The sequence below is a fragment of the Mastigoproctus giganteus genome, chromosome 5 (genome assembly GCF_048544385.1).
Source record: "Mastigoproctus giganteus isolate SK-2022 chromosome 5, ASM4854438v1, whole genome shotgun sequence".
Lineage (NCBI taxonomy): Eukaryota > Metazoa > Arthropoda > Arachnida > Uropygi > Thelyphonidae > Mastigoproctus > Mastigoproctus giganteus.
This window is the reverse complement of record NC_143579.1, coordinates 117,891,537-117,911,113: the sequence shown is the minus strand read 5'-3', so window position 1 is coordinate 117,911,113 and position 19,577 is coordinate 117,891,537. Positions and strand designations below refer to the sequence as shown.

The 19,577-nt window shown below is 37.6% G+C and overlaps 1 protein-coding gene across 2 annotated transcripts in view; it reads left to right on the top strand.

The window, feature by feature from the left end:
* Positions 1 to 19,577, top strand: part of abs (ATP-dependent RNA helicase abstrakt) — a 191,103-nt gene that overhangs the window by 119,071 nt on the left and 52,455 nt on the right. For both annotated transcript variants that reach the window (XM_090373425.1, XM_090373426.1), the window contains 2 exons: positions 9,712 to 9,915; positions 17,890 to 17,986. In XM_090373425.1, the coding sequence (XP_090229551.1) occupies positions 9,712 to 9,915; positions 17,890 to 17,986 (301 nt within the window). The remainder of the gene's footprint in view (positions 1 to 9,711; positions 9,916 to 17,889; positions 17,987 to 19,577) is intronic.

Here is a 19,577-nt window from a genome sequence, read left to right as displayed (position 1 = left end):
AAATTAAAATCCCCCATTATAAGATTCTCATATTTACTGGCCCACTCTATTTCCCTGTTCAGTTTCTTATTATACTCATCAGAGTTATTAGGCGTATAGCACACTCCTACTCTCAATTTTGATCTCCCAATGCTTATGTCACACCAAACTGACTCGACACTGCACTGTCCAGCGATGTCGACTGGCTTCACTTCCTTGGATTTTATGTGTTTCTATGATGATTCTTTGTGATCTCATCTCTATGAGTTCACAAAGAATCATCATATTATATACTTATTATATACATGGTATACTTATTATAAAGGTCTCCTTGTAAAGCCTGTTTATATCACTTTTGATTGGATAGGACTGTTGTATTCAGAAAAATTCACCTGTAGTTGTTGTTCCAAGTATGGAATGCTGGATGTGACTGGTGTGTATATGTGGACATTTTCTACATCATCCTTGTGTTCTCTACTCTTCATAACAGCTCTTTTTCTCTAACCTGTATACAGTGGTGTATCCAGGTATATTGTAAGGGGGGGGGGGCATGACGACCAGGTCCAAGTATCATCGTACGAGGGGGCATGGTGACCAGGCTTTTGAGTTTTTTTTTTTTTTAGACTGCCTCCTGCATCCTTTTTCTCCAATTTAAAATTTTTGGTTAAGGAGGGGCATATGCCCCATCTGCCCACCCCCAAATATGCCCCTGCCTGTATATTTACCTTTATGGGTAGATACCATACTATAGAGATACTGTAGTTGGTACACTGGTTATTTTATACCTAGTGTCTTGGACTGTGGGAGAATATTTATGATATTTTTGATCATGCAGCTTTACTTATGGGGGGGGTATATATTCTTTCTAAATGTGTCAGGAGTAACTGTTGATAAAAATCTGATAAATTGTATTGATTTCATTCTTGAGAACTTGTCCTTTACTGAGCTGAGAGGCTCTCAAGATAATGCTTCCAGTCTTTGTATTTGAAGTTGGTTGGAGGTAAATCTTAAAATGGAGCCTGTGTGTTTTCTATATATATTTCCATTTTAAGAGTATTCTGGATTTAGGGAGAAACAAAAAAAAAAAAAAAAACCTCCAGTAAACTTAAACTTGCTTCCTGATCTGTTTTTAGTGTAAATTTGATTAGCACATCATTATATCTTTAAATTTTCTTTAAAAGTTCATTATTACAATTTCAATGGCTGAATGGGGCAATCAAAGATTGCCCATACTTAGCCTACTTTTTTGTGTGGATGGAGGGGGAAGGGGTCTACATTGAAATCTGCTATGTTTGATTGTCCCACAAGAGGGAGTCACATCCACACATTGATCTGCGGTAGGTTAACATATTTATGTGAAATGAGATGAAGATTCTACTGGCCTAGTAAAAACAGTTGTGATAAGTCAAATGGCCATTTAAATTAATTGTCACTTTGTCTTGCTATGTGATTACCTCCTTGAAAAATCACTATCTTCGCTCTTCCTGTGACGGTACCACTCATATGTGCTCATTGATCTGGGTCATCTTACTGGAGGATGGCAGTAGCATTGGCAGAACTTTACTGCTGTCCTCGGCACCTCTGTAGCCAAGTGGGCATGAGCAGCAGTGTATAGCACACGCTTCTTGATTAAGCTGGGGTTCGAACCCTCAAGCCATGAAATACGGAGGATGCGGAAAGGTCAGGGAATGGCCACCGTATATCACCGGAGCAATATGGCCTTAGTTGCTAATGCTCCTAAAAACCAAAAAACAACAACTGCTGTCATCAGATAGTTTTTAATTGAACTAATTAAAAATATATAACTAATATATAAAAATAAAATAACTAATTAATTTAAATATATATTACTATTTTTCTTCATTTTTCTGAGGATATTATGTGGTTTTTGTAATTTTGGCATAGCAGGGAATATTTGTAATTTTGGCATATTTTATTAGTCATTCCCGAGTTATGTAAGAATCTACTTACATAAGTTCTGAATTATCTCTTACGTATGTCGGGGACTTGCTGTACTGTAATTGCTTGTGATGAAAGTTGGCTGTTCCAGTATGGCCCAGAAAGTAGTAGTAGTAATGGAAGTATATGATGCAAGAAAGCAAGCGCATGAGCTTATGTGGCATTGGCCAAAAAAAAAAAAAAAAACCCCAAATTCATACATCTATATCATTTCCCTCTGAAAGTTTGTCCAGTTCCTCCTTGAATTTATTTAAGCTATCAACTTCCACAACCACAGATGGAAGTTTGTTCCAGCAATTAATCACCTGCTGGCTAAAGGAAAATTTCCACACATCTATTGCACAACTATCTTTCCTCAATTTGCATTCATGCCCCCCCTCAGGTTCATAATCTGATCAAGTGGAAGAATCCCATCAGACATCAGCGTTCTCAGCCCATTCAAGGCCTTATACACCTCAATCAGATCAACTCGCAGGTAACTAGCTCCAGCCGCTGCAGTTTGCAGAACTTAAGCCTCTCTTGATAAGGGGATCCCTTCATTCAATTGTTGAAGATAAATACAAGGAAGGCACCTGGGGTGGATGGGATCTATCCAGTTATATTAAAGGAGGCAGCAAAGGAAGTAAGCAAACCCTTAGCCATAATTATGAGAGCTTCCTTGGACTCAGGGGAAGTGCCCATGGACTGGAGATGTGCAAATATGACCCCAATTCACAAAGGAGGATCAAAGGGCGACACAAGTAATTATAGACCTGTTAGTTTAACTTCTGTTCCCGGAAAATTAATGGAGGCACTGGTTAAAGAAGCACTGCAGGATCATCTAGACAAGACTTCAGTTATAGTTTGGACACAGCATGGTTTTGTTAAGGGGAAGTCTTGCCTGACCAATTTGATTGGATACTATGATGCAGTCACAAAAGAACTGGATGCAGGGAATAACTTTGATATTATATATTTGGATCTTAGAAAGACTTTTGATACTGTTGCACATGGAAGACTGCTGCACAAATTGGAGCAGTGTGGCATTGGAGACAAATTGCTGCTATGGATAAAGGGATGGTTGAGTGGGAGAAGACAGAGTGGTAATCAATGGACACAGCTCATCGTGGACTAATGTTATTAGTGGAGTCCCTCAGGGTTCAGTATTGGGTCCATTATTGTTTTCTGTATTTATAAATGATATTGATGATGGTATATCACGCTTAATGTCCAAGTTTGCAGACGATGCGAAGGTTGGCAGGGTTGTCAAGGACACTACTGACACTATGCTGCTGCAACAGGATCTGGAAAGGTTGAGCAGATGGGCTGAGAGGTGGCAAATGAAGTTTAACGTTGACAAATGTAAAGTACTACATATGGGAAACAGCAACCCCAGAGCAATTTATCAACTCTGTGCTACTACACTGACAGTGGTAGAGAATGAAAGGGACCTGGAGGTGGTTGTGCAGGCACATATGAAGTTTTCTGAGCAGTGCAGACGGGCGGCAAGAGTAGCTCATGGTGTATTGTCGATGATATATAGGAATTTTTCTAGCAGGGATAAGGAGGTGATTATTCCCTTGTATAAGGCAATGGTCAGGCCACACCTAGAGTATTGTATACAGGTCTGGAGGCCTCATTTCAAGAAGAATGTACAGATGCTGGAACGAGACAGAGAAGAGCAACAAGATTAGTGAATGGAACAAAGGGGTGCTCCTACGAAGAAAGGCTTAAGTTTTGCAAATTACAGTGTCTGGAGACTAGGCACCAGCGAGGTGATCTGATAGAGGTGTATAAAGCCTTGAATCGTTTGAGCATGCTCAGTGCTCATGGGATTCTTCCTCTTGCTCAGAATAATCACCTGAGAGGGCATAAATTCAAATCGAGGAAAGACAGATGTAGGATAGACGTGAGGAAATTTGCCTTTAGCCAGCGGGTGGTTGGTTGGTGGAAGAGACTTCCATCCCCTGTCGTGGAAGTTGATGGCCTGAATAAGTTTAAGGCTCAGCTGGACAGGTATTTTGAATGAACAGAGGGGTGAAGTGGAAGTGGTTATGTTTTATTTATTTATTTATTTTTTTGGCTGATGCTGCATAAGCTTGCTTTCTTGCATGAAATGCCTCTACTAATGCTAATGCTAATTCCCCTCACCAATCTTGTTGCCCTTCTCTGTACATGCTCAAACAAATCTACATCCGTCCTAAAATGAGGCCTCCAGACGAGTATGCAGTACTCAAGACGTGGCTTGACCATTCCCTTATACAAAGGGATAAACACCTCCTTTTCCCAACTAGCAAAATTCATGTATATCATTGACAATACCCCATGACCTGCTCTGGCAGCTTGTCTGCATTCCTCAGAAAACTTCATATCTGCACAATTACTCCCAGATCTTTTTCATTTTCTACTACCCTAAGTGTAGTACCACACAGTTGGTACGTTTCACTGGGTTGACTTCTATCCATATGCAGTACTTTGCATTTGTCAATGTTAAACTTCAGTTGCCACTTCTGAGCCCATCTGCCCAAATTTTCTGGATCATGTGTTGCAGTAGCACTCTGCTATTACTGTCATTAACAACCTGCCAACCTTTATATCATCTGCAAACTTCGACTTTAAGCCTTTCGACGTTTAAGACTGATATACCTTTATCAATATCATTTAGAAATATACAAAACAACAGTGGACCCAACACCAAACACTGGGGGGGGGCAATAATAACATTAGTCCACAAAGAGCAGCATCCATTGATTACCACTGTCTTCTCCCACTCAACCACCCTTTTGTACATTGTCGCAACTTATCCTTAATACCACACTGCTCCAATTTGAACAGTATTCTTCCATGTGCAACAGTGTCAATAGCTTTCCTGAAATCTAAGTATATGATATCAAAATTATTTTTGGCATCCAGTTCCTCTGTAACCACATCATGGTATCCAATCAAATTTATTAGATAAAACTTTTCCCTCAACAAACCCATGCTGTGTCTGAATTATTATTGCAATCTTGTCTAGATGATCCTGCAATGCATCTTTAACAAGTGACTCCATTATTTGCTGTTTCTTGCATTCTTTTTATCTTGTAAACTCTTCTGACTGTTTGGTCGTCCCGGAGTATAAACAGAAAATTTATTTATTTTATTTTCCCCAGAACACAATTTAAACTAACTGGTCTGTAATTACTCGTGTCACCCTTAAATCCCTCCTAGTCAATTGAGGATACACTTGCACATCTCCAATCCTTGAGGACTTCTCCTGAGTCCAAGGATGCTCTCATAATTATGGATAAGGGTTTACTTACTTCCTCTGCCACCTCCTTTAATATAACTGGATAGATCCCATCCACCCCAGCTGCTTTTCTTATGTTTAACTTCAACAATTTCTCTTCCACTTTGCCCTCATTTATTACAAAATCATTAAGCATCCTGTTACAGTTTGATAAATTTTTGGCATTTTCCTTCCCTAATAACTCCTGATGTGTGAATGTAGATGCAAAATATGCATTCAGATTATCAGCTATCTGAGCAGGATCATCAACAGTCAAACCATTGATATTACGTGGACCAATCTGATTCATCCCCTTCCTTCTAGAGTTTTTATAAGTAAAGAATTCCTTGCTGTTTTTCTTAGCATCCTTTGCCAAAGATTTCTTGTAATCTGCCTTCGTTTGCCTAACCTCCTTTGTGACTTGATTACTGACTAGCTTATATCTGCCATAGGCTTCTGTGTCACCTGATAATTTATATGCATAGGCTTCTGTGTCACCTGATAATTTATATGCATAGGCTTCTGTGTCACCTGATAATTTATATGCATCCCATACATTTTTCTTCGGTGCCATGAGTCTCGTTAGTTCATCTGACAACCATTTAGGCCTAAACCTTTAACAATATTTCTTAATCGGTATGAAGCCTAGTAGCTTCCCCGATTAGTTCTCTGAATGCTTCCCACTTATAATTTGCTTTTGGTGACATCATCAGTTGGTCCCCACTGTACAGAATTTAAAAACTGTCTGAGACTACTGTAGTTACCTTTACGGAAGAAAAAAAACCCTTACCTTTACCCCTTATGGTAATTATATCTTTAAGTAACTCCCACATCAGTACACTGTGATCACTGCCACCTAATGGGTCCTTTATATGCAAATTCTTGATCACGAATCATCTCTGCTGATAACCAGATCAAGAGTATTACCCTCTCTCTAACATGCTGGTGCAGAAAACAGTCATCCAGTAAATCCACAAAATTCTTGCTAGTGTGCTAGTGACCAAACCATAAGTTCCAGTCAATATCTGGGAAGTTAAAATCTCACAATATAACATAGTCTGATTTACTGGCCCATTCTATTTCTCTGTACAATTGTTCATTGTACTCATTAGAGTCATTATGCCTATGACTCACTTCTACCCTCAATTTTGCTTTTTGTATGCTTATATCACACCAAACTGACTCAACATTGTACCGTCCATCTATGTCAACTGGATGTACTTTCTTAGATTTTGTTTTTCTTAATTAACCCCACCTCCCTTCCTATCCTGTCTATCCTTTCTGTACACATTGTAACCCCCAAATTCCAATTCTGCACTTCTTGTATCTGTGTGACACCATGTCTCTGATATCCCAACTTCAAATTCATCAAATTTATTTACTATACTTCTAGCATTGGTGTACATGCAAAGTATACATGCACCTATTTCTTATTCTTAGTTACCCTAACATGGCCCATGTATTTATTTGTTTCATGATGATTCCCACCAGGCCCTGAACCTCCAGCACCCCACCCTCTAGGCCACTGCTCATTCTAATAGAAGCAGTGCAAGAATCACTTTCACATCTGCCTGCAGCTACTATTAACCTTTTAGTCTGTGAATACATCCCCCCCACAAGCTAACAGTTTTCTGACCCACTTAATGCTGTAATACAAACAATTGTGAGGTTCTCAAGACAAATCTTGAGTACCTCACAATTGTTGTATTACCTGTATGACAAACCTTAGGAAGTGGTTTCATTACAAACTCAAAGTGTTACCTTTTTGCAGCCCTATGGTTTGGCAAGAACCATCTAACTACATTAATGATTGTTACTTCTGTATGACAAATATATCTGGTCTGTCTAAAAAAAAAAAGCAAACACCTATAATATATCCAAATATACTTTCTGCAATTTGGCCTGTTCCACACAGTTCTGATTTGCCAATACCAGTGTCCCTTCCCCCAAAAAAACTTGGGATAACAGTAGTGGGGAAGATAACAGTGATCAAGTTCAAGTCGAGGATTCCCTGGAAGCCTCCAGTTCACAAGATGTGAAGTGGAGGCTTTCATTTCATCAAAAGGTTATCACAAGAGGTGAAGTGGAGGCTTCCGGGGAATCCTCAACTTGAACTTGTAGTGAGTTATATTTAATCAAACAAGATGAGTTGAATGATTTGGTTTGAGACTTAAATTTGCTGAAAGAACAAGCTCAACTGTTAGTTCTAGGATACAGCAGTGGAATATGCCCTCAGCAGGAACAAAGATTTCAGTGTTTTGAAAAAGACATGGAAAGTTTTAAAAATATTTTTACTGAGGACAGTGTGTTTTTGCAAAGACATTATTGGACTTCTGAAAGAACAAAGTGTTGTGCATAAGTCAGATGAATGGCGCTTATTCACAGATGCCTCAAAATTAAGTTTAAAAGCAGTTTTGCTTCATAATGGCAACGAATTTCCATCAATTCCTGTGTTTCATTCAGTTGGACCTGGTCATGAAAGCATATCTCAGGTTCTGTATGGTATAAAGTACCAGGATTATGGTTTGACCATATGTGGTAATCTTAAGGTTATTGGTTTGCAGGGCGGTTTCACAAAATATTGTGTTTTTTTTTGTGTTTGTGGGACAGCTGTGCGACAGATGAACATTATGTTGTTCAACATTGGGACAAGCGGGACGAGTTCATACCAGGACAATGTAATGTAAAATATAATCCTTTAGTGAAATTAAATAAGGTTCTTCTTCCATACCTGCACATCAAACTTGGATTGATGAAAAATTTCGTGAAGGGACTAGTGAAAGAAGGCAACGGATTTGCATACTTGAGAAGTGTGTTTCCTAATTTAACATATGCTAAACTTGAAGGAAGGAATTTTCATAGGCCTCAAATTAGGAAGCTCCTGAAAGATGATGTGTTTGAAACCCAGTTAAAGGAGGTTGAATTGGCAGCTTGATGATCATTTAAGGCAGTAGTATATGGTTTTTTGGGTAATAGCAAAGAAGAAAACTATGAAATGTTGGTGTCTAATTTACTCGAATGCTACAAAAACAAAGGGCGTGTCGTTGAAAATTTTCTTCATTCCATCTCAAATTTTGTTTCCATCTCAAAGTTGTTTCGTCAAGATATATTCCCATGATGGAAAAGCAGTACCAAAGTCGCTGGTACCCTGCAATGATGGGGGATTATTGCTGGTTCCTGTGAGGGAGAGTAAGCAGGAATGCAAGAGAAAATCCCTTAGTAGCAAACATTTTAAGGATAATTACAGGTATGCTGATTATATATTATTGAAATATAACTATTTTGCAATGATTTAGGATTTTTTTCTCCCGAAGTTAAATGAGTAATAGGGAACATATAATGTTTTTTTTTCCAGTTGTATTACAAACTTGAATTAGACATATATATCCCTTTATTTTAACATTAAACATTGGTACATCTTTTGATGTAGACATGATAGAGACTTTTTATGATGATTTTCGGAATCAGTGCATTTATTTCCTCAAGAATCATCTATTTTCATTGTGGAGGTATCACAAAATTTTTTTTTGTTGGCTAATGTAGTTTAAGTGAACTGCAACTTTTAATTGTTATTATAAGTTATATTATTGATATTTTAATAATGCAGTTCATTTAAAATATCAATAATATAACTTATATGAACTGCATTATTTATACAGTGAACCCTCGATTTAACGGACTAATAGGGGAGAAGGGGTGTCTGTTAATGCCAAAAGTCTGTTAAATGGAATGTAACCTTGGGGGGGAGGGTCAATTTTTATTGTTCTTAATATTAAAAAAAAAGCTTTTATACAATATACAGTACTGTACAATATAAAATTATTAAATTATAATAAGGAATATGTAATATTCTGTTGTAAATATAAAATGCTGCAATTTGGCCTTTGATTTACAGATATCAGAAACAGTTTTTTTTTTTTTTAAGCCGTAAATTTCACAAATGTGCTACTGAGATGCCTGGTTCTAATTTCTCAATTAGCTCTAATTTCTGTGCCACATTTAAGTTCACACGCTTTCTTTTAATTCCTCTATCACTTGATGCCATTTTAAATTGTAAGGATTGCAAAATTATTTAATAAATAAAGCCACAATTCAGAAATCACAAACACTCTGTATACAACCTGACTGCACAATAGCTTGAGGCAGACAGACCGAAACAAAGCGAGTCGATAGACCTGCATTTTAGTGTCCAGCATCACATTCAGCTTGCAAGTCACTGCCTGCTCTTATCTGTTATCTGGGAAAACAGTTATTTGAACATGTTTTCAGAAAGAACAAAAAACAATTTCCTGAATTTGATTATAAAAATAAAAGTAGATAATTATCAAAACAATAGTGGAAATAGGTAATTTTTAATTAATAATAACACTGAAGTTTTGTATAACCTAAAAAAAATAATAATGTTGAGATTAATATGTACATTATTGTATTATTATTTGTCCGGTCCATTAAATTGATGGTTTACTGTAATTCCGAATTTAAAATTGTACATTCTCATTATTAAAAAAATTCTTATTTTTTTCAAGGGACAAAGGCAGACATTATTATTTTCAGCTACCATGCCCAAAAAAATTCAAAACTTTGCTCGTAGTGCATTGGTGAAGCCTGTAACTGTAAATGTTGGACGTGCTGGGGCGGCAAGTATGGATGTTATACAAGAAGTAGAATACGTGAAACAAGAAGCCAAAATAGTTCATCTGCTGGATACTCTTCAAAAAACTACACCACCAGTATGTACTTTGTTTTACATATTTTATGTTTATAATTCTTTAGAGAACCTAGATTTTCATTTATATCGGAATATGGTTGGCCAGTGATATTTTGTGACTAATTAATAGCACTAGCAGCATTTTATAAATATCTTTTAATAAATTATACTTTCAGAATTCTTTTTTGGACTTCTGAAAGTGTAATTGATTGTTAAAATAAATTTCAATAAATTTAAAGGAATGAACAAATTTTGGAAAGTATAGGCAAATGAAGTGGGCATTACTAAAGATATATATTCTTCATGATTTTCCAAGTATTTGTTTGTTTGTTTCTGACTGATTTAGTGTTATCGATGTTTCATCACCAATGAAGCAGAAACTAGGGAAGTGTCTTGAACTGCTTCTTGCATAGTGAGTATGGGCACCAGTCATGGGTTGTTTGATTTCTGGCTCAGAGTGGTGTATTCATGTTTCATCAGCTGACAGTTTGTGAAAAGAAGGCTTTCCCATCTTCCTCATCATGCCATACAAGAAGTGTAATAAATTATGCCAATTTTGCTCATGTAAAGTTTGAGTAGTTTGAGGTCTGGTATCAGTTGTCATAGAACAAATAATGAAACACATTTGAATAATCTAGGTGATTAATTTTTGCATTCCCACTTCATTCATTATTTTGTTACTGTGCACAACTCACTGTGTATGATATACCAGACTTGTTGAATGATGTCATTAACATGTTGACATCCTTGTTGAATGCCTAAAATATTTAGCATTAGCATTAGTAGAGGCATACGATGAAAGGAAGCAAGCTTATGCAACATCAGCCAAAAAAAAAAGCTCCCATTTCACCCCTCCATTCGTTTAAAATGCCTGTCCAGCTCAGCCTTAAATTTATTTAGGCTATTAGCTTCCACAACAAAAGATGGAAGCCTGTTTCACCAATCAGCTACCTGCTGGCTAAAGGCAAATTTCTGCACATCTATTCTACAACTATCTTTCCTCAATCTGAAACTGTGGCCCCCCCCTGCAGGTTCTTAGCCTGAGCAAGAGGAAGAATCCCATCAGCATTCAGCTTGCTCGACCCATTCAAGGCCTTATCAGAAATAATGGGTTAATGGGTTGTTAATGACAGTGTGCTGCTGCAATAGGATCTAGATAATTTGGGCAGATGGGCTAAGAAGTGGCAACTGAAGTTTAACCTTAACAAATGCAAAGTACTGCATATGGGTAGAAGTAACCCCAGATAAACGTACCAACTGTGTGGTACTACACTTAAGGTGGTAGAAAATGAAAAAGACCTGGGAGTAATTGTGCAGTCAGATATGAAGTTTTCTGAGCAATGCAGACAGGCTGCCAGGGTAGGTCATAGAGTTTTGTCAATGATATATAGGAATTTTGCTAGCAGGGAAAAGGAGGTGATTGTCCCTCTGTATAAGGCAATGGTCAGGCCACGCCTTGAGTACTGCATACAGGTCTGGAGGCCTCATTTTAGGAAGGATGTAGATTTGCTTGATGTAGATGAGCGTGTACAGAGAAGGGCAACAAGATTGGTGAGGGGAATGAAGGGATCCTCTTACCAAGAGAGGCTTAAGTTCTGCAAATTGCAGTGGCTGGAGACTAGGCACCTGCGCGGTGATCTGATTGAGGTGTATAAGGCCTTGAATGGGTTGAGCATGCTGAATTCTGATGGGATCCTTCCACTTGTTCAGATTACAAACCTAAGGGGGTATAAATTCAAATTAAGAAAAGACAGATGTAGAATAGATGTGCGGAAATTTGCCTTTAGCCAGCGGATGGTTAATTGCTGTAACAAGCTTCCATCTGTTGTTGTAGAGGTTGATAGGTTAAATAAATTTAAGGAGGAACTGGACAGGCATTTGGAGGGAATGGTGTGATTTTTTTTTTTTTTTTTTTTTGGCTAATGCTGCATAAGCTCATACACTTGCTTTCTTGCATCACATGCCACTACTACTACTATGTCGCAGGTGCCTACTCTCCATGTGCTGCAATTTGCAGAACTTAAGCCTTTCCTGGTAGGAGCACCCCTTTGTTCCCCTCACCAATCTTGTTGCCCCATTTGGTAATTCTACATTCTTCCTAAAATGAGGCCTCCAGATCTGTACAGTTCTCTAGGTGTGGCCTGATCATTGCCTTGTATAATGGGATAATCATCTCCCTGTCCCTGCTAGCAAAATTCCTATATATCATTGACAAGACTCCATAACCTGCCCTGGCAGCCCGTCTGCACTGTCAGCAAACTTCATATTTGACTGCACAATTACGCCCAGGTGTTTTTCACTTTCCACTTCCCTGAGTGTAGTACAAAAGAGTTGGTATGTTTCCCTTCGGTTATCACTATGCATTTGTCAATGTTAAAACTTCAGTTTCCACTTCTCAGCCCATTTTCCCAACTTATCTAGATCCAGTTGGAGTAGCACTGTCTTTACTGTCGCTAACAACCCTGCCAACCTTTGTATCATCTGCAAACTTGGACATTAAACCTGATATACCTTTATCAATATAATTTATAAATATACAAAACAACAATGGGCCCAGCACCGAACCCTGGGGAACTCCACTAACAACATTTGTCCATGAAAAGCAGTGTCCATTGATTACCTCTCTGTCTTCTCCCACTAAACCATCCCTTTATCCATTGTAGCAACTTACCCTTAATGTCATACCTCTCCCATTTGTACAGCAGTCTTCCTTGAAATCCAAGTATATAATATCAAAATTATTTTTGACATTCAATTCCTTTCTGACCACCTCATAATATCCAATCAAATTGGTCAGACAAGACCTCCCTTTAACAAACCCATGCTGTGTCTTAACTATTACTGCAGTCTTGTGTAGATGATTCTGCAATGCTTCTTTAACCAATGATTCCATTACTTTCCCCTGAACACAAGTTAAACTAACAGGTCTGTAGTTACTTGTGTCACCTTTTGAACCCCCCCCCCCCCATGTGAATTGGTGATACTTAGTCATAATTATGAGAGAACTAAGGAATCTCTCATAATTATGGCTAAGAGTTTGCTTACTTCCTTTGCTGCCTCCTTTAATATAACTGGAGAGATCCCGTCCACCCCAGGTGCCTTCCTTATGTTTAACTTCAACAATTTCTCCTCCACTTTGCTCTCAGTTATTACAAAATCACTTAGCTCCCTGTTAGCATTTGATAAACTTCTGGCACTCCCCTAATTGAATGACTCCTCATGTGTGAATGTAGATGCAAAATACTCATTCAGTTTGTCAACTACCTGAGCATGATCATCAATAGCCAACCCATCTATGTTAAGTGGTCCAATCTGATTCATCCCTTTCCTTCTAGTTTACATAAGTAAAGAACTCTTTGCTGTTTTTCTTTGCATCCTTTGCCAAAGATTTCTTGTAATCTGCCTTTGCTGGCCTTAACCTCCTTTGCGACTTGATTACAGGCTAGTTTATACCTGCCATAGGCTTCTGTGTCACCTGATACTTTATATGCGTCCCATACATTCTTCTTCTCTGCCACAAGCCTCATTAATTCATCTGACATCCATTTAGTCCTAAACCTTGAACAGTATTTCTTAGTTGGAATGAAAAGCCTAGTAGCCTCCAAAATTAAGTCCCTGAACGCTTCCCATTTAGAATTCAATGTTGGTAACATCATCAATTGATTTCACTGTACAGAATTTAAAAATGTCTGAGACCACTGTAGTCACCTTTACGAAAACAAAAGATATTTGCTTTCATAAGCAAATATCTTTTGCGTTCCTTTAGCCTTGATGGTAGTTGCATCTTTAAGTAATTCCCACATCAGTACATTGTGATCACTGTCATGCAGTGGTTCCTTTATCTGCAAATTTTTAATGCATGAATATTCACTGCTGATAATCAGATCGAAGTATTACTCCCTTTGGTTGCCTCTTGAACGTGTTGCTGTAGAAAACAGTCATCCAATAAATCCACAAAAGTCTTGCTAGTGTGCGAGCGACCAATCCACAAGTTCCAGTCGATATCTGAAAGTTAAAATCCCCCATTATAAGACATTCTGATTTACTGGCCCACTCTGTTTCTCTGCACAATTGCTCATTATACTCATCAGATTCATTAGGCCTGTAACACACACCTACTCTCATTTTTCATTTGCCAGTGCTTATTTCACACCAAACAGACTCAACACTGAATTGTCCACCAACATCAATTGGATGTACTTCCTTAGATTTTGTGTTTCTTAACTAACAGCATAGCCCCTCCTCCCTTTCTGAACTGTCTATCCTTTCTGTACACATTGTACTCCCCAAATTCCAATTCTGCACTGCTTAGATCTGTGAGACACCACGTCTCTGATATCCCAACAATACCTGCCTTTGATGTCTTGACTAGCACTTCAAGCTCATCAAATTTATTAACTATACTCCTAGCATTGGTGTACATGCAAGTATACATGCACCTGTTCCTACTCTTAGTTACCCTAACACGGCCCGTGTATCTACTTGTTCCACTATGACTCCAGCAGTCCTGGAAATCTCCATTACTTTGCTTTCCAGGCTGCTGCTCATTCTAATAGAAGCAGTGCAAGAATCACTTTTGCCTCTGCCTGCAGCGACTGTTAACCTTTTAGTCTGTGTATTCCCCCCAAGTTAGCAGTTTTTCGGCCCACCTAACACTGCCTCGATAGCATCAGCAAATGTTCTTGCTCCCTTTCTATTTACGTGTACTCCATCCCTGTAGAAGCAATCTCTCCTGTCAACAAGCACAGACCAGGCTGAAAAAAATTCTACTCCTTGAGCCTTGCACAATCTCTCCAGGGCCGAATTGATTGACAAGACTCTCATCATATGCTCCCTCCTATTGTGTCTGGGCAGAATTGCTGACACTTTCACATTCGATCCTAACTCGCGACTTACTTTTTTCAACATTGACCTGTACGTGTTGAGTAAATCTGCAGATCTCTTACTCTTAATGTCATTGGTTCCAGTGTGCACAACAACAACATCACCTTTTATAACCTTAAACAATGATATCTGCTCTACAACGTCATCAACCTTTGCCCTGGTCCTTATGCAAGAGAATACCGGAATCTCTCACTCCAGCCACAACAGAATATCCTCTTACACTTACTTCACTTTTAGGCAATAAAACAAATGTCTCAAGCTTTTTTACCTTTCTCAAAATGATTAATCTATACCACCTCTTTTAACTAATTAAAAACTAACTTGCTGTACTATTTTTTGCAATTATCTCTATCTGACAGGAAATAGAATAAATACTTATCAAATGTATGGTGCACTATAGCCATAGTTGCTGATGCACCTAGTAAATTCCTAAACCACCACCACCAACAACATGTTGACTTGTTCTTTAGTGATATTGCTAAGGTTAGGCACCCACTGTATAGTTGATCACAGATGGGAGGTTTACTTGTTTTGTTGCACTCACTTGATCCAGTATCCATTTGTGCTTTTGGATAGTGTCATCTCAGTAGATATTTTCCCAATGTTTTTGAATATTTTTCACCTATTCCTTCTCTGCCAACAAAAGTTTGTCATGGTACTTTTTTTATGACAAATCCCCTTTGACTGGGGAAGTGCCACTGTTCTTCCAATCCACACATGAAGCAATGATGAATGCCTGTAGTCCACTGAAATGCTGTAAGTTGAGTGATGTGGCAATTGCAGAAGAGAGAAAACATTTGACATGATCCCCATGAACAGTTATTGTAAAAATTGGGGTAAGCTGGATTTTGGGTATGGTCCTTAGGTGGATGAAAGGATGGCTTAAAGACAGTGGAGCAGTAGGTAGTTACAAATGGGCATTCTTCATGGTGAACCAGAGTCATTAGTAGGGCCCCCACCAATAAGTTTGAGTTCTAGCTGCTCTTTTTACTCATTGTTCATATTAAGTGATATTAATGAAGATATTCAGGATGCTCACAAAATTTGCAGATGATATAAAGGTAGGATGAGGTGGCAAATGAATAAGATGCTATGTTGCTTCAGAACAATGTTGTTGCATGAATGGTCAGAAAAATGACAAATATGATATAATGCTACTGATTTTAAGGATTTGTAATAATAAATAAACCAAAGGTTAATTATAAATTGGGTGAGAGGAAGAAGTTAGAGGTAGTCATTGATGAGAAATACTTAGATGGGGACTTCAATACAAACATATTATCATAGTATGTTGACAGATGATCAGGAAGGCATAAGGTGTCTTGTCAGTGATTTACTGGATCTTTGCATGTTAGGAAATGGTGGTTATAATTCCTGTTATACGAGTCAGTGGTGAGACTACACTTAACATTGTGTTCACATCTGAAAAAAAGACATCGTACTTCTTTTAATGGTCCAAAGAAGAGCAACCAGATTGATAAGCACAAGGAAATGAATCTACGAGCAAAGGCTTTAAAGATATGGTTTTTAGAAATACTAGAAACTGAGTATCTTGGGGGGATGAGGAAGGGTGGGGGTGACAGATCTGATTGAGGTGCATAAGACCCTAAGGGGTATGAGTAAAATTAATGTGGTTGATATATTCTTACTGGCAGGAGAAACTAGGCTAGAGGACATATTAAAAACTCTGAAGAGGATTACCAATAGCGTGAATCTTAAGAAGTATACCTTTGGAAAGTGAACAATTGACTGCTGGAATAACTTGACCTTTTGTAGTTACTAAGGGTGAGAGTTTGGGAAGTTTAAGGAGAAATTGGACCTCTACATAAATATCGGTTCATGGGATATAATAATGTATTTTTTTTTTTTTTTTTTGTGAATGCATAAAAAACGTTGCTTCCTTGCAGCATACATTAATAACTCACTTAAACATTCATTAATATCCGAGCAGATTAACAGTTTAAACATTGTAGCCAAGTTTCTTTTAGAATATCTAAAAAAAAAATAGCATGGCATAAATAGGTTAAATTATTAGTACTTACCACTACAACTAATATCTTAAAAAAAAAAAAAAAAAGTATATATATATATATGTGTGTGTGTGTGTGTGTGTGTTACATAATTTATAAAACACTACTGTATTAATTATACATCAACACAGAGCCACACAAAGGAAAATTTTTAAGAATTATACACATCTCAGGTCCAGTTTAGAAACTTCCTGCTAGTACTTACACTACTGCAATTATCATAGTTAAAATTTTTAGTGGTATTGATATAGATAGTTTAAGGATATATATATATATATCTGTGCTTACAAAATACACTTGTTAAATTAAATGTGAGTAAATTTTTGGTTACAATGTTAGTACACAGATCGGTTTACTGCTATTTATCCATCTGTCCACATTTATTTAAAAATGATCATGTTCTTCCTTTTACTGTAGAAATATTATACCTACATTGCTTGTGGAGCTTAACCACTTTAAATCAAAATTTTGGAAAATGTAACAAAGGGAAATGAATAATAGGCAACTGCTTAAAGTGCTTAAATTTTTTTTTTTATTTAACTTGTACTTACTAATTTTAATTTAATTTGGAGGAAGGGAATGGTTGTACATTCCAGTCATTCTTTTTTAACATGCTGTGGCAAGTTGGGGGAAAAGGCCTGAAAAAAAAAGATTTCCATGTCCTTTGCCCCCTTGACTCTTGGTTCACAGGCATTCAACTTGGGCTCATTATTCTTTTTTATAGCATGTACATGGATCGATCCAGGACTGATGAGGCAAAAGACATAGAAGTCTCTTTTGTACATATCTTCCCCCACAAGCTTGCTGCAGAAGGTTTAAAGAGGGCTAATGTGAAATGTATGGCTGCTGTAAGCTCATTGAGCAGTTAACGCTTGTTCATTTTTCTCATTCTTTTATTATGGTAAAATCTTTTATTATGTTTTATTATGTTTCTTTTATTTGTTATTTCTTTAATAAATCATTTGGTATTCACTCAAAGAAGAGATCGTCAGTATTTTTAGTTTGCATACTTGCATATTAAAATAATGCTCCTTTAACTCGTACATAAGTGATGGAAATATTTTTAACTTTTTTTGCTCTAGGTTTTGATATTTGCTGAAAAGAAACAAGATGTAGATGCCATTCATGAATATCTCCTCCTCAAGGGAATAGAAGCTGTTGCCATTCATGGTGGAAAAGGTAACTAAATGTAAAATGAACATGTTATAAAAAATATGCAGTTAAATTCACTTATATGGACATAATAAAATGATTAGTAATTATTACTCTTGCAATCAAAGGACAAAGAATATACAGGAATAGATTTTCTTCTTCTGAGTCTGTTGTAAACTGTCCACATATGCAGCAGAAATTGTCAGTAATTAATATTAGTAGTGGAAAATGATGCAAGAAACCAAGCTTATAAAGTACCAGCAAAAAAAAAAACCCAGCCTTCCCACATCATCTGTCCATCTCCTCCAATAATTTGTCTAGTTCTTCCTTGAATTTATTTAAACTACCTGCTTCAACGACAACACTTGGAAGTCTTGTATCAACAGTTAACCACCTGAAGGCAAGCTTCCACACATCGATATTGCAGCCATCCTTCCTCAGCTTGAATTTAAGCCCCCCTCATGTGTATGTAGTCTCATTAAGTGGAAGAATACCATTAACACTCAGCTTACTCAATCCATTCAAGGCTTTAAACACTTCAGTCCGATCTCCCTGCAGGTGCCTGGCCTCGAGCAGTTTGCAGAACTAAAGCCTTTCTTGATAAGATCATCCCTTTTGTTCATTCACCAATCTCATTGCCATTCTCTGCACCCATTTCAGCAGATCTATATCTTTCCTAAAATGAGGCTTCAATAGCTGTAAGTAGCATTTCAACTGCCATTTCTTAGTTCAAGAGCCTAATTTTTCTAGACTTTGTTGCAGTAGCATACCTTGATTACTATCATTAACCACATTGCAACAACCACATCATTAACCACATTGCATCTGTAAACTTAGATATTAAGCATGATATACCTTCATCAATATCATTAATAAATATAGAAAACAGCAATGGGCCCAACACTGAACTCTGAGGGATTCTGCTAATAACCATGAAGAGCAGTGCCCATTAATAATTCTTCTCTGTCTTCTCCCACTCAGTCATCCCTTTGTAGATAGGAGCAACTGGCCCTTAGTGCTACACTGCTCCAGTAGTCTTTTATGTGCAACAGTATCAAAAGCTTTCCAGAAATTCAAGTACACGATATCAAAAGTATTTTCTTCATCCATTTCCAATCAGATTGGTCAGACAAGATTGCCCCTTAACAAATCCATGGTGTGACATGAGTATAACTGCACTCCTGTCTAGATACTGCTGCATACTCATTTAACCAGTGACTCCATTATTTTTCCTGGATCAGAAGTGAAGTTAACAGGTCTGTAATTACTCATTAGCGTTAGTAGAGGCAGTTGATGCAAGAAAGCAAGCTTATGCAGCATCAGCCAAAAAAAAAAAAAAACAAAAAAAACCCCCAATTCCACTTCACCCCTCTGTTCGTTTGAAATACCTGTCCAGCTGAGCCTTAAACTTATTTAGGCTATCAACTTCCACGACAACGGTTGGAAGTCTGTTCCACCAACCACCCACTGGCTAAAGGCAAATTTCCGCATGTCTATCTTACATCTGTCTTTCCTCAATTTGAATTTATGCCCTCTCAGGTGATTATTCTGAGCAAGAGGAAGAATCCCACGAGCACTGAGCATGCTCAAACGATTCAAGGCTTTATACACCTCTATC